At 31.4% G+C, this 15,632-nt stretch overlaps 1 protein-coding gene across 2 annotated transcripts; it reads right to left on the bottom strand.

Annotated features, from left to right (window-relative positions):
- On the bottom strand, window positions 1–4,015 carry LOC124837068 (Chaperone DnaJ-domain superfamily protein). 2 transcript variants are annotated; one of them, XM_088104022.1, is made up of 7 exons: window positions 3,797–4,015; window positions 2,841–3,298; window positions 1,514–2,061; window positions 1,349–1,410; window positions 724–822; window positions 430–606; window positions 1–307 (listed from the first exon to the last, which is right to left on the bottom strand). In XM_088104022.1, the coding sequence occupies exons 1-7, from the start codon at window positions 3,926–3,928 to the stop codon at window positions 266–268; spliced, it is 1,518 nt and encodes a 505-aa protein (XP_087960148.1). In that variant the 5' UTR covers window positions 3,929–4,015; the 3' UTR covers window positions 1–265. The 2 variants fall into 2 exon arrangements, with proteins under 2 accessions (XP_087960148.1, XP_047168308.1); XM_047312352.2 differs by lacking the exon at window positions 3,797–4,015 and having other exon boundaries at window positions 2,841–3,737.
- Window positions 4,016–15,632: the final 11,617 nt, after the last annotated feature.

The raw sequence follows: 15,632 nt of genomic DNA, 5'->3' as shown, positions 1-15,632 counted from the left end.
TCCAATAAAGTAATCATTTAATTTACAAATCAAATATAAGACCAATTACTTTCTGGTAATTACATCAGAAATATACCTACTAAAGCAACAAACAGCTTATGAAGTTATGATACAAAACATAAATAAAACAGTAGATCCATCAGCAACAATTTGTACAAAAGAGCTTATGTTTTCAAGTTTCATGGTTTTAGATTTATGTGCTGCATGTCAACTAACACTTATTCCAGACAAAACTGAGCTACCAAGAATTAGAGTCATCCGCTGGCTAAAACGAAACATCTTCGGAAATAAATGCAGCCCATGCATCCTGTTTCAATGTGAAGATGAAATCAACAATGATCCTCAGACCTCAGTGAATACTTTATCGCCTAAACAAACAATGATAGAAGCAGAATTTGTTTATATATATGGTCTAGAAATTTTACAAACCTGAAGAATTGAGAAAGCCTTCTCTGCTACATACTTCTGTAGGGATGTTGCTCCTCTTTGCTGCAGTTTGTCTGGATGCAGGCATAACCTTGCTTTCTGATAAGCCTTTTTCACTTGTGAGCTTTCTAGTAGACTCATAAGAGGAATAGCACGCCAACCACTCTCAAGACATAGAATCTAGTAATTAAAAAAAAAAATCAGGTCAATTCTCCTGTTAATGTGTTTGTCAAAGTGGTATAAAACTGCAGATTTGATAAACCGTCAGCTGTAGGAAATCAACAAAGAAAATCTTACATGATGCAGTGTCGAAAGTAGTAGCCTAATATCTCTTTGCTTGCCAGATGACCACAATCTTATATCTCCGTCCAATTTTTCTGTCTCAGTCAGTTGCTTCTGTAGAAAAGACACAGCTATCAATAATCTTAATTTTAACGACATACAAATAGAAATAAAGGAAAATCCTAATATGAACCAATGCCTTTACAAGGTATGCAAGTTTTAATTGCTTCAAAAAATACAAGTGCTTTTAGCTAGAAGTTAACTTTTACTCATTTTTAATAACATACACTTTCTTTATCATTCTAATCTGATTCTGAATCTGTATGGTTTTGATTTCATTCTTAGTTCAAAAATCACTTATATATACAAAAGTATATTCTGCCATTTATGTTTTTAAACAGTATCTTTTAGCAACTAGTAAAGTGATACTGTGAATTGGTGGTTGTGTCATCAATCAATCTTTAACGATTGGCCAAGCATGGAATGATTGAAATTGAAATTACTTCAAAAAGGATAGGTTGTTATTAGATTATTGCCTTTTTTTAAAAGAAATTTGTTTTAAAAAATATCTGGTTAATCTTTGTATCAGTTATATGACATGATCTTCTGATTACTTATTTAAGCATATCCAATACATTACCTCCATTGGGTAAATTATTCGAGTCCCATCATCATGGTGGTATTCACTTGCATCAGATCTTCCTGCATCATAAGGATACAAATGTAAGTGTCTACTATTGTCTGTTTCAGGACTAAAATATGTTGTTAACTTCGTAGGAAACTTGTCTTTTTCAAAGATAATCACCTTGTCTTCCAACAATTTGCTCATTTCTCGCGCTTGATTCTTCATCAGAGTTTCGTGATTGAAACTTCTCTTTGGCCCATGCAATTGCATCATCAATGGCGGATGCTCCACACTCTTCCCTTCCCAGGTTGGAGTTGAGTTCAATGACATAGGAGCTCATAACTTCATCATCCTCATCTTCGTAATCATCACCTTCTATAATTTGTTCTGAGAACACGTGCTCATGGACTGAAAGTTTTGTCTGAGGTTCTTGATAAAGCGAAGAGGAGACAACAGAAATTGGGGAATTGAGCTCCCAGTCATCGGTGAGAACTTTGATGTTTTGGTACGAATTGGATTCAAAACTAACTGTTTCTGGGGACGAGACTCTTCTTGAGGATCCTAAAGGGGAGCTTCTGAAGTTCTTCTTGAATTCGTTATTATCCTGATGCTGAAATTCAAATAACTGATCATTGCATGCAAAAAGTGGCACCCCATGTTTACTTGAGTATTCCTCAGCCTCCGGCATTACGGTGGATGTGTTCCATCTCCATTGAACATTGATTGGCCTGTAGCAATCAATAGGAACACTCAGAATTCCATTACTGCGTTACCATATTTTCATGAAGTTGTTCTTATTCTTTAATCTAATTCTATAAAATCAACGTATTTAATTGTAGAAACTAGAAAGCCTAAATAGTGATAGATTAAAGTTATTGACAATGAAATGGTTTCGTTTAGACTGCAACTTTATGGTGCTCTGCTTAGCTGAATCCTACTTCTAAATAATCTCTAATGTTGGTTGGATATTTGGTTATTTTATTTCAAAAAAAGAAACTATTCTTGCATCAGTAATTTCGAAAAAGCTAGCCACCAAACTTTACAGGTCAAATTAAAAGCATGTAAAGACACATTGCTACATATATTTAGTAATTGTTTCAGATAATTTAAATTTAAAATAGAAGTTCTAAAATTCAATAAAAATAGGAACTTAAGGAAAATGAATTTTTTTATCCTATCATAAATTGATTAATAAGTTATATCTTAAATGGTTTATCATTGATTGATTACGTCTGTGGAAATAAGAAAAGAAAAACAAAAGAAATGTTTCCTTGCGCTCTTTCTAAACCATGACGTTTTATTTGATTAAATTTTATATCTTTTAACCAAATTTTAACCAGTAATCATTCTTCTCATTCCACCGAGAAATCCAATTCAACAATCCAAGAACAAGAGATAGCACATACAAACATACCTTGGCACCAAGGGCTTAAATTTCAAACTATAAAAAAAATGGAAAGAGTTTTTAGTTTTGTTCTCAAGTAGGAATCTTATACGTTACCAGTACCTGTGCTTTGAAGAAAAACCACAGAGTGCCACGTCATCTCCAATCGCCGGCCGTCGAGGGCTCAGCTCCTCCGAACTCAGTGCCGACGACGAATTCTCCTTCGACAGCGACCTCGACCGCTCTCTCGATTTCCGCCCATCGTCCGACCCGAATATGTCGCTGTAAAATCCCTCATTCCTCGCCGGAATCCTGAACACTGGCAAGCTCCGGCCACCCTTCGCCACTGGACACGTAAACTCTGGCGCCCTGAATATTTCTTCGTAAAACGACCCGCAGCATGAGATTTTGTGCGCCAGCAGAGTCCGCGGTGGCCCCCCAAACACATCAGCGAAGTCGTCAGCGTCCAAGGCTTCCAAATTTCCGGCGCCGGAGAAGAGGGCCTGTCGCCGCCGGGTTGATGATCGGTCCTCCAGCGGTCGACGGCGATGGAAACCCCGCATTAAGCCAACGCCGACTCTCTGCGACTCGTCCATTTACGGCGACGTTCACCGATGCCGGAAAACACAATGCAGAAGGCGTGATTTACTTTCAATTATTACTATTGTTTGAAGCATGGAGCTACACTAATATATATAGAGAAGGTTGACATAGCAATGCACGCATAAAAAGATTTGAAAATATAGTTTGAAAAAAAAAAAAGTAAAGAGATTATTGAAAAGGATATTGATTGACTTTTACACTTACTTGGCTGCTACTATGTATTTCTTTTTTTAAAATTAATTTTACACTGTAGTACTTTTCACAATGATATACAGATGCAAGAGTAATAGTAATTCATACTATGTATTAATTTAAATTGATCTAAAATAAGTTTATTGATTACTTTTTTTGTACCGAAGGATGGAAATGTTTTGTAGAAAAGGAAGAGAAAAAGGTGAATTGAATGAACATGGTTTCCAAAATGGTGTGTGATAATTGATTGAAAATGCAAGGTGGGATTGAATTGGTTTCCTTACCTGGAAGATGATTATGCGGGAATTGAAGTCCCCACAGACAACATAATGAGGGTTGTGTTTTCTTTTCCATGCTTTCGATTTTCTTTTTGGGTGGGGCATGCAATTCTGTGTTAGCCTTTCGGTTGTCTTCATGCCCCAAATGGAGTTTCTAAAGAAGAAAAAGTGAAGAAGAAAAGGTGGAGAGGGAAAGAATGGTTGATGCCTCAAAAGGGGACAATGCATGCCTTAAGTTGATTTGAGATCATCTTCAACCCTTTATTATCATTCCATTTAGAGATCATAATCAATACTCTTTGATCTTTTTTGATTTTTAGGTGAGGTCATGTAAGACTACCACCACCTAAACGAGTGGTCTTAATCATTCTCTTCTCTTCTATTTTTCCATCCTACTTTCCTTTCTCTAGAGAGAGAATTCACTTTGCATTATATTATTTTCGGTCTTAACTATCATCACAAAAACATACCAAGAATAAATTAAAGTAAAATATTGACAGAAACTTTTACCTTCTTCAAGATTGTTAGATAGGAAGCACATTCTCTCTTCACAGCAATATAGGAAAATCACACATATTTTGTCACAATAAGAAAATACGAAGAAGTTTTATTTCAATGACTTTGAAATATATGACAAGAAACAAATTACGTAAGATATATGTTTTGTTCAACTTTATAAGTTTCGTTCAACTGACACTATAATATCCTGTAACTTTTATTTTTTTAATAAGTAAAATGTTCATTAAATAGGACACAAACTTATGTTTACATTATACTTAAAAAAACATTCTTGAAACTTATTATTGTATTGTAAAGAATGTCTTGAGCTTCTATCTATCAAAATTATTCGTATAAAACACTTGTCTAAATCAATATCTCTTGGAATACCAATTATCTATCTTGTAGATTCTTTGTGTTTACTTTGATTTTAGAAGTTATCTGGCCTAACAATGATAAGTATTGATAGTTATTTTCAAGTTGCATGAATAGTAGTTTGACATTTAATTAATGGAGTGCATTAAATACACCTTTAAGACCACACTCATGAGATGAAGAAAAGGAAGCTATCAGACTTCAAAAGCTCTCAATAGTCATAAAGGATTTTGCAACAAAGTTAAAGAAAAGAAGAGATGTGATCAATTACAAAGTACCAAAATACTGTTAATATCTTTTTATAATCTTAGAATCTTTGTAGAAGAACATTTTTGTGTTCACATAGCAAATTAAAAGAGAGTGCATATGTTTGTATATTTTGTGAGATACTAACATTCATTTTGTAAGCAAATACTTTTGATATTTGTGATCACATTTTTATACAAACCCTATTTGTTTGGCTAAGAGTGATTGTTTTCTAAAGAATATTCATTATCTTACCTAGGAGTGATTGTTGTCTAAAAAAACTTTGTATTAGCCAATAGTGGTTGTAGTCCAAACAATACTCAGAGAGGATTATCCAGGATAGTTAAGATTCAAACAAAAACTCAAATTTTTGACAGTACTAAAAAAATAAATACTTTGGGTTTAATCATGGAGTGATTGACTGTTTAAATAATACTTGCTTATTAGCCAAGAGTGACAACACTTCAAACAATACTTAGTTTGAAACTTGCAATAGTAGTCTGTAGTCTAAAACTAAATAAGTTGATTGAGAATTGGACATATGCACTATCAAACGAACTAGTATAAAAATTAGATAGGAAATCTTTTCACTTATCCTTGTTCATTATATATTATTGTACTACATTAACAAAAGCAAGAGATATTCACAAACAAATCTTTAAAAAGATTTTTAATAGATCATTTGTCAACCTAAAATCAACATTTAACTGCTTGATATTAGAAGATACATTGTGAAATTTCAAAAAAATCTGAAACACAATTCAACTATCTTTTCATGCTAAGCATAACAATGTACTTTGACATCTTAGCTTTGTTGACATCACATAATAAAATTTATTAATAGCAAAAAGGAAATTTAAAAAACATGTGGGGTGTCAAACCAAACCAATGTATGAGAAAAAAACAAACAAGAAAAAAAAAACAAGATCAATTCTTGAATATATCCAAGAAGATATGTTATGCCCTTGGAACAATCCAAGAGGATACAATCCTAATAAACTCGTAATTACTTAATAGAATAAACATTAAAACACTTTTAGCACCTAGGAGAATGTACCATGATTCACATTAGAAGCACAACACAAGGTTAATTCAATACAAACTCTTGACAATTGAAAATAACTCAAATGATCTTAAAAGAATTTGTATTTTGTTAGACCAGGCAATACAATTTTATTGACGATAACAAAACACTATTAAGTGATGAATGTAAAATGTTATTATCGTCTAATATGTTTAGTTGTGCATATGAAGGACTCCAAGATGATAAGTTTTCATTATGAAAGGTTATCAAATGACAAGATGACTACAAGACCTTGTTTATCGTCTAGTACCTATTTTATGACTAGTGTTTTATATATTTTGAACAAAATTGGTAAAAGCTAAATTGTTTATCCGATAAGAGACTGAGATAAAACCAATTTTAAAACTTATTTTTCTTTTAAGATATCAAAATAAAAAAATCTAAATCCTTCACAAAACTTAAGTGATTTTAATCTATTAAAATCTAATTTTAATAGGCTAAAATAGAAAGCTTAAAACTACTCATAGTTCTAAGTGTTTCTGATCTATTAAAATGTTTCCTATAGTCATTGTAAACCATCTAGGAATAATTTAACAAGTTGAAAACATCTTTTAATAATGAAAAAGATCCTATCACAAAGATAAACTCTAATCCATTTGGAAAATATTTCAAACTACAATTTTAGTATCAATGAAAGAGAAACTTACATCAAATCCTAATCAACATAACACATCCTAAAACATACATAAAACATACTAGACCATTTCTAAATTTTCATGATGATTTCCTGTGTTCAAATTTTCCATGAGAGTTGTTGGATTCATCATATGCATCATAGCTACAACATTTTATATATGTACGATGGAAAAATAATTGTCATAAATCCTTCATTATAAGATCTTCTTATTCTTCATCTTACATTTATCCACGTTCAAGCTTGAAGATGCATTATACAACATTAAATGAATAAATCTTCTTTTGATGAAACTATTTGATACATGACATGACTCATCAATCTTAAATCAAAAGTTTTTTTCCCAAACTGTAATAAAGCGAGGTACCTAATAGGGTTGACTATATATATCTTCAAAATATTAACATTTTACTTTTTCAAAAAATTTGTTTGCATAGAGCAACTTTAGACATATTCTCAAAAAAAATCTTTGATGTAAGCACTTCATTATGAGATTTTCTCTAAGAAGTCAATAGATGAACATTCTCTACAAGCCTTAATAAGCATTTTTATACGAAATGTTTCATACTATGACTACTTATTATTTTTGCAAACAAAATTTTATTAGACGATGTTATATAAACAAAATATTATATTTGTTTTATCAAAAGAAACTCTTAAATATGTTGATATATGATACTTATAAAACCTATGTGTCATACTTTATTATTAAGCATACATCAAAACAACTTAGAAATATATTGGACTTTACTTAATATTGTGTTCTTCCAACACCAGTACAAAATATACTTCTTATAGCAACTATTTATACCAATTGTAGTCCACCCGGTATAAAAACGGACATGATGTTATAATTGTAAATAAAATAACACTTTTTATACCAATTGTAGTTATAATAGGTATAGAAAGTGAGTGTTGTGACATTTTTAATAAAGATGAAAACTTTCTATATCGATTCTAGTTATAACTAATTTAGAAAGTGGAAACAGTGATATCTTTGTAATAAATAAGAAAACTTTCTATATTGGTTCTAATTATAATCGGTATAGAAAATGGAAGTCGTGATATTTTTATAATAAATAAGAAAACTTTCTATACATATTCTAATTATAAACCGTATAAAAAGTGGACACAATAACATTTTTGTAATAAATAAGAGAAAAAAGTATATTAGTTCTAATTATAATTGGTATATAAAATGGACACGATGATATTTTTGTAATAAATAAGAAAATTTTCTATACTAGTTCTAATTATAACCGATATAGAAAGTAATTTCTTATTACTTTTTTAAAATTAGGATACACTAAAACCCTAAACTTTCCATATCTTAGTCGAAACACTCACGTGAGCACCTTCTTCCTCCCTTCACACTTCAAGCATGCGTGAACACTTTCTTACTCCATTCACACTCCCTGTACCATGGATCTACAAACGCAGAACTTTTCCTCTCATGGGAGGCTTGCTCCTTCCCGTTCTCTAATTTGCAATTTAACTTCTCTAACATTGCATCTTCATCTCTAGGAAGCCACAATCGAAGACGTGGTTCTCTACAATGTCGTTCACTATTGCTCGTCAACGGAGCCTAGAGCCATGCTTTCTGAACTCTTTTGTCTCTTGAAAATAACCCTTGTTGGTGGTTCCATTCCAAAATGTTATGGAAGTCGCTTGTACCACAACACTAATGGAAAGTTGTTTGCCAAACACCATTACCCAAGGTTGTCGCTCCCTCCGCTACCATTGCATTGAGCAAAATTTAAAGATATTTTTTTATATCAATTATACATTTAACCTATATAAAAAGTGACACTATATATATCTATTATAAAATCGGTATATAAAGTCAATATTTTCTATATTGTTTCAAAACCGCTATAAAAAAATCTTTTTGGGTTAAATATGTTTTTAGTCCCTAAACTATTGGCCATTTCTGGTTTTAGTCCCTCTTTCAAAATAAGGTACAATTTGGTCCTCATTCTTTTCGAAACTTTGGTTTTAGTCCTCTAAAACTAACACCGTTAAAATTTAGCTGACGTGGCTAACGGTAGACTGACACACTATTTTTTTTTTCACGTGTTTCTCACCATTTCTCTCTCTCTCTTCCTTCCATCTTCCACCCAACTTCATCTTTCACAGCATCTCCGATCACATCTCTAACATAACCAGCTTTCTTTCCTCCTTTTTCCTGTCATTCCTTCCTACAGGGTGGTTAATCTCACTCAAATTTACCGCCACTGCTGCAACCAGATTAGCATCTACTGATTCCATTGGAATCCTCTTCTCCCTAAATGCAGGTCTTTTCCTTAAGGTAGGAAGTGGATCCTCTTTCCTTTCAGAAAAATAATCTCTTCTCTGGAAAGTATTATCATCTAGTTTAGCCTGTGATTTACCATCTCTCTGTTCTCTACGGTGACTTGTCTCTGCCCTTTCATGAAGTTGCTTTCTTGTGTCCTTCCACCATCCACGCTCTAAAATAAAAGAAAGCAATCAAATTATATTTATTTTGTGTTTGTAAGTCATATTTCTACTTCATGCAAAAGAAGGCTCGGGTTGCTCAAAATTACAAAAACTTCTTTAATTCTCAACCACATTTTACAACAAAATGAATAGAACACATTATAACTGAAAAAAAAGAGAGCATTTTTTCTAGCATAAAATGAAAGAAATATTGCACTTGCATGACTAGAGTCAATATACAAATCATCCCTATACGGGACTCCCAATCACGACTCATGACTGAAAAGATAACAGAAAATACGAAGATAATACAAAACCAAAATAAATAAAAAATGGAAACTCACCACCTGCTTTCCTTTGACCTGAGCTTTGGCCAACATGCCCAGTGCTACCTCGTTTCTCGTGTTGTTATAAGACATGCATAGGCAAGCCTAAGGTGGTTATATATATACAGAGGACTTGAAGGCATGGTGTTGAACAGGAACCCCACTACATCACCCCCAAAAAAATAGAATGCGTACACTGAATAAAAATCAAGCACACAAAATTTAAAATCTCTAGTTGAATGAAGAGATTTTATTTCATATGGAAACACAAGTAACTAAATATTCTAAGCGCTTCCAAATTTGAAGCCGTAAGAATAATTTCCGATAGCAAGAATTTTGATATAGTTCCGACAGTGTAAAAAACAAATTAAAAGCGAAAGAAAGTAAGAATGAAAATAAGGGAGATGTGGATACTTGAGTGGGATGAGGTGCATGCTGATCATTTGGTTTATTGTGAAGAGAGGCAGATCGTTGCTTAGTCGAAGGAGGATCATGTTCTTTCAGCCGTCGGTGGTCTCCATTTTGTACGTTAGCGCCGTTTGCCACTCTCTCTTTCTAATGAAAGATGAAGTTGGGTGGAAGATGGAAGGAAGAGAGAGAGGGGGAGAAATGGTGAGAAACAGAAAAAAAAATACTGTGTCAGTCCACCGTTAGCCACGTCAGCTAAATTTTAATGGTGTTAGTTTTAGAGGACTAAAACCAAAGTTTCGAAAAGAATGAGGACCAAATTGTACCTTATTTTGAAAGAGGGACTAAAACCAGAAACGGCCAATAGTTTAGGGACTAAAAACATATTTAACCCAATCTTTTTTAACCAATATAAAACGACTTTTATACATAATTTGTTACACTTATTTCCAAATAATAAATGTAAACTCAATTACGTTTAGTAAATATAATTTTATATATTTTTTATTAAGAGTTTTCCATATATTATTACATAGGTTTATTAATGTGAGAACCCTTAAAAGCCCTGTATGAGTGGAAGCCAGGTGTTAGTGAAAATCAGAAAGTGGAAGACAGGTGCGCAGAGCTGAGTGGCCGATTGGTTTAGTGGCGGTAGTATTTAAAACAAAATTTCAAACTTCGTGCCACTTTTCCTGCATGCACTCTTCTTCCCCAAAATTTTGAGTTTCAGTTTTTCTCCTCCTTCTCTCTACAAATCTCATTCTTCTCTCTACGAATTCTCATCTTTTTCTTCTTTTGTTCAACAATCAGACCACGTCTTAGTCCTCCTAGTGTCAAGAGCTTTCTATTGCACCGATCAAGTTGTTGGTTTGAACTGGTAAGTTCATTCTTCTCTTAGCACGGTTGTTTCCTGTCACATGCAAACCCAGATTCTGGTTGTATGAGTTTATCATCTTCTTCTATGAAATTCTGATAGCAATTATGGTCTTTTATTTGGTCTAGTTTCGTAAACCAGGAAACTGTAAGTGTATAAGATTAGTAGTGGTGAGCCAGATACTGCAACCGTGAGCGTTCGGCTGAGTTTAAAGGTAAGGGAATCTTATTTAATTTTATTATTATTCTTCGTTTTGAATGTTGGCTTGGGTGTTTGATGTTCTGTATATATATTTGGTTGAGATGAATTATAAATGTGGTTGTATGCTTGTCTGTATGATGAATGATTGATAAAGGGTGTGAATTGTGTTGATATAGGGTTTGATCTTCAAACTGCAGAATTCTGTGTAATTTCTGTGTTTGAAACCGAGAGTCATTATTGACCGTTCGGTTTCTCATTTGGGTATTCGGTCTGAACTGGATTCTTCTTCTGTAGATAATTTCAGTTAATGACCGATTGATTTTTCTCTTAGTATACTGGTAAATAAGCGTTCGGTCTAAGTATAGCTTCCTCTTTGTAATTAGCTTAGTTAAGGTATTCTGTAATAGTTAAAGTCGTAGATATTATAATTATCCTTTATTGAAAATAAGTGTTATGTAATTGTATTAGATATATATACTCCTTCATTTTGTTATAACCTCAGTAGTGCTCGGTTTTGAACCAAGCGCTCAGTCTTAGTAGTGCTCGATTTCGAACTAAGCGCTCGGTCTTATAATATATTCCGTAATATATATGCATTAGGTATTAAGAGTGTTCAGTCAAGCTCCATAGTGTTCAGCTTTACTTTGTAGTGTTCGGTTTAAACTCTTAGGTCTTTGATAAAAGATTTCATCAATTTCAGTTAGGTTTAATTATATGTATTCTATAGTATTTCGTACATTCTTGGAGTTTCGTCTAGTAAAGACCGTTCGGTCATAACTGTTGAGTATCGAGTAAGTGTTCAGATTCTGATGAGTCTTATCTAGTATGGACCGTTCGGTCCTATTCTGTGGATAAGTGAAAGACCGCTCGGTCTTACACTAAGTGTTCGGTTAGATTAGTCTAAAAGGTATTCTCTCGTTCGGTCTTGCTTCTAAGATGGAAGTTATTTCTTTCATTGCTGTTCTGAGATGGGATCTTGTTTTCAGTGTTCAGTTTGATTGTATTGATGATGAAGTATGATGGTATTTAAATAGTGAAATGAATGGAATAGTATGGATATGAAAGAGTATTCCAAGGAGGAATATTTCAAGATTTGTTATGGAATGGTAAAGTATGAATGTGGTCATGCTAAGGTGGCGTTTATCTGATATTCTATGATTACTCATTCTTAAGTATAGAGGAGTAAATCATGTGTGAGAATGGCAGGAGGTCCTAGTCCATAAGGTTAAAATGGGCGAGGTATAACAGACTAACCTCGGGTGGCAGCTGTTGAGGGCATCCCAGCAACTACATCACCCGGGTGCAAAAACGTCGTAGCTACACAGAATTCATACAGTCCGGACAGTCAGAGTAAAGTCGTCAGTCATTGCATGCATTGATGTATGGTTATGGTTGGAAATGTATGATTGGTTGTTGCATGATTGACCTATTGAATTATATCAGATTTATGTGAATTATATCGGTTGGTACAATTAGTTATATTTTATATATCCGATCGGTATAAGCATAGTTTTGAAACCATTCGGTTTAGCCTTTTGTTTTGAAAAATGTAGTCTCTAGAGTATTGTTGTAAGACCGTTCGACCAAAAACGTGTCTCTTCTCTTTCAGAACTGAACTGTAATATTGTTAATTGTGAATATTTTATGGTATGGTTTTATACTATATTTTTTGGATGTTACAATTAATATAGTTTTTTTTTTATGTTTGTTATATTGAATTTAATTTATTTACAAAATCATATAATTGTTACGTTTTATTATTTCAAAAATTAAATAAATACTATTTTCATGTATTTTATTATAATTAAATGAAAATTAATATTAAATATTTTAATTAATTACAAAACTGAATAATTAATTTCTAAATAATTATGACATTTTTTATATTTCAATTGTAATATTTAATATATTTAAATAAATTAGTTCAATTAATTTTTAAATAATTATTACATATATTTATATTTTGATTGTGATATTCATTATATTTAAGTAAATATAATGAATATTTTAATTATTTTTTAAGTAATTATTATATTTACTTATATTTTCATTATAATATTTATTTTTATTAATATATGACAATAAATTTAGTTTTATTATTTTTTAAAAATATATTAAACTTATTTATATTAGATTAAAATATTTCTTATATTTAAATATATATATTGCAGTTATTTGTTAAATAATTATTATTTATATATATATATATATATATATATATATATATATATATATATATATATATATATATATATATACACACATACATATACATATATATTAATTTTAATATTAATTATATTAGTATATTTTACTTATTTCTCAAATAACTTTTAAATTTATTTATATTTTAATTGTAATATTTATTTTATTTAAATAAATAAATATATTTCAATCAGTTCTGAAATAATTATTTTATATTTTATTGATAATATTTATTATATTGAAATAAATATATTTCAATTATTTTTTAAATATTTATTTATTTATTACATCAAGAGTTTAAAAGAAAATATCCAATGGAAACCTAATTTGGTTGGGGGATATGCTACCGAAATGTGAAAATGACAATGAAAAAAAAACAATACACACACACACACACACACACACATATATATATATATATATATATATATATATATATATATATATATATATATATATATATATATATATATATATATATATATATGATGTTCCAAAGTGTGATAGGCATGTAATTAAAAGCACAATGAAAACATTTGGAAACATATAATATCAGCTGGTGGGCCAAACTTTAAACAAGTATAGATGTAGCTTAACATTCAGCACTTCATAAGCTGACATAATTGTAGAAAGTGCCATTTCAAACGCGTCAATTTAGCTAAACAGATCACAACCTCTATCTTCTTTTATTCAAGATATTTCACACATCGCTGTATATACGTAAACAGTGTAAAACCTTCCAACAACTGTAAATTGATTGCTAACAATATCAGCACGTTTATAGTATGATAATTATTTTTTTCATATTACCTTGAGTTGGAAACATAACAAAAGAGTACTGGAACAACTTCGTTGATTGATTGAATGACATTATTGCTCTAACAATGCAGAATCAAATAGCACAAAAATATTATTAAAAAGATAATTGTGAACTAGAGAACAGAATTCAAATAAATTCTAACTTCAATAATAAAAGATAAAAAGTATGTGAAAAACATAAGTTGATTTCAAATTAAAGTACTGAAGAATAACGTCAAAGATTCAAATTGAAAATCATATTGGAGAAATTGATCAAATTATTTTAAAAAGATTGTAAATTAAGAACGTAACTTAAATTCTCAATGGTTATTAAATGCAATAGCTATATAAGGGATGCAAAGTCTTACAAGAAGAAAAAAAAAAGAAAAAAAAAAGAGAGAATAGAATAAGATTAAATAATTGAGGAATTGTCATATGATTTGTGAATTGGGACGAGAGTTTACATATTGTATATCCTTCACTGAGTGAAGTTATAACCTATGAATTGTATTATATATTTCTGATGTGAGAGTGTTATATGATTATTCATTGTAATTGAGAGCTCTTGATTTCAAAGAGAGATTGAGAAGGATACTTGGAGAGATTGATACTCGGTATAGCCTAGGGAGGTAAGTACTATATATTTGAAGAGACTGAAACTCATGCATCCAAGAGAGGATGATACTCGTTATTAGTCAAAGGTGTTGATTAGAGAAATTTCTTAAGCATGTTGCATAGAAGATTGGGCATAGCCCTAAGTGGAGGTGAACCACTATAAATTTATTGTGTACATTTTCTCTATCCCTACTCTATTATTTTGATTAGTAAATTTGTTTGTGATTGTATATTTGTACATATGGTTTTTGAATTTGTTTTCAGTTTATATTCACCCCTTTTAAAGCCACATTACACCGACATAAACAAGTCATAACATGTAGTTTTCCACACATCACACCCTCAACAATGCATGTGAGTATTGAATCTAATCTTGAAGTTGCACATATAATATAGTCTTCGCCTTTATCATCATTGTAAGACCCAAGAAAAATTTAATGATGTGAACGTACTAAGTATTTAGTAATGAGAAAGAATATACATTTTAATCAGAAAAGTGTAGCTTAGTTGTGTGAGGGGCATGTACTTATTTTCTAATATGTTCATGTTATATTTTACTCTTGTTTTCTTTTACCTTGTATAGTCACCATAAGATGTAAATAAGGTTTATATGAATTAAATTGCATGTATATGATCAACTATGTATGCTAATTGGATCGGTAACTGTGTAGGTGGGTTGTGTGAAGCAGCGAGGTTTGAACCTTGGCTACTATATGTTGGGTATTTGCATTTTATTTTTCATGTTATCGTTAAGGGAAAAGTAGTTAGGCTCTTTGGATCGTTGTACCTGACCAAGGAGGCATTGTTTGGTTAGTAAGTGTTTTTTTTTTCGAAATGGACCAAGATTTTGACAGTATAAGGGGATTTTAAAATAGGTAAATTTTTTTAAGCTCATGGGCCAAGAGTGTGACAAAATTAGGGCTAGGTTAAATATTATAAATATTAGGGTTAGAGGGGTGGCATATGCATAAAAACCTTACAGTAGTAGTGCGAGAGGTTTGAGAGGAAAACATTATTTTTTTGCTAAGGGAGAAGCCTAGGAGCCAAACTGTTAGGAAGGCTTATAAGATCTAGAACTCTTTGTTGCATTAGAGGTAAGGGGAGCCAACTTTTTAGGTTCA

This window comes from Vigna umbellata, chromosome 1 (genome assembly GCF_029865625.1).
Source record: "Vigna umbellata cultivar VRB3 chromosome 1, Vumbellata_1.0, whole genome shotgun sequence".
Taxonomy (NCBI): Eukaryota; Viridiplantae; Streptophyta; class Magnoliopsida; order Fabales; family Fabaceae; genus Vigna; species Vigna umbellata.
This window is presented reverse-complemented; position numbering and strand designations above follow the sequence as displayed.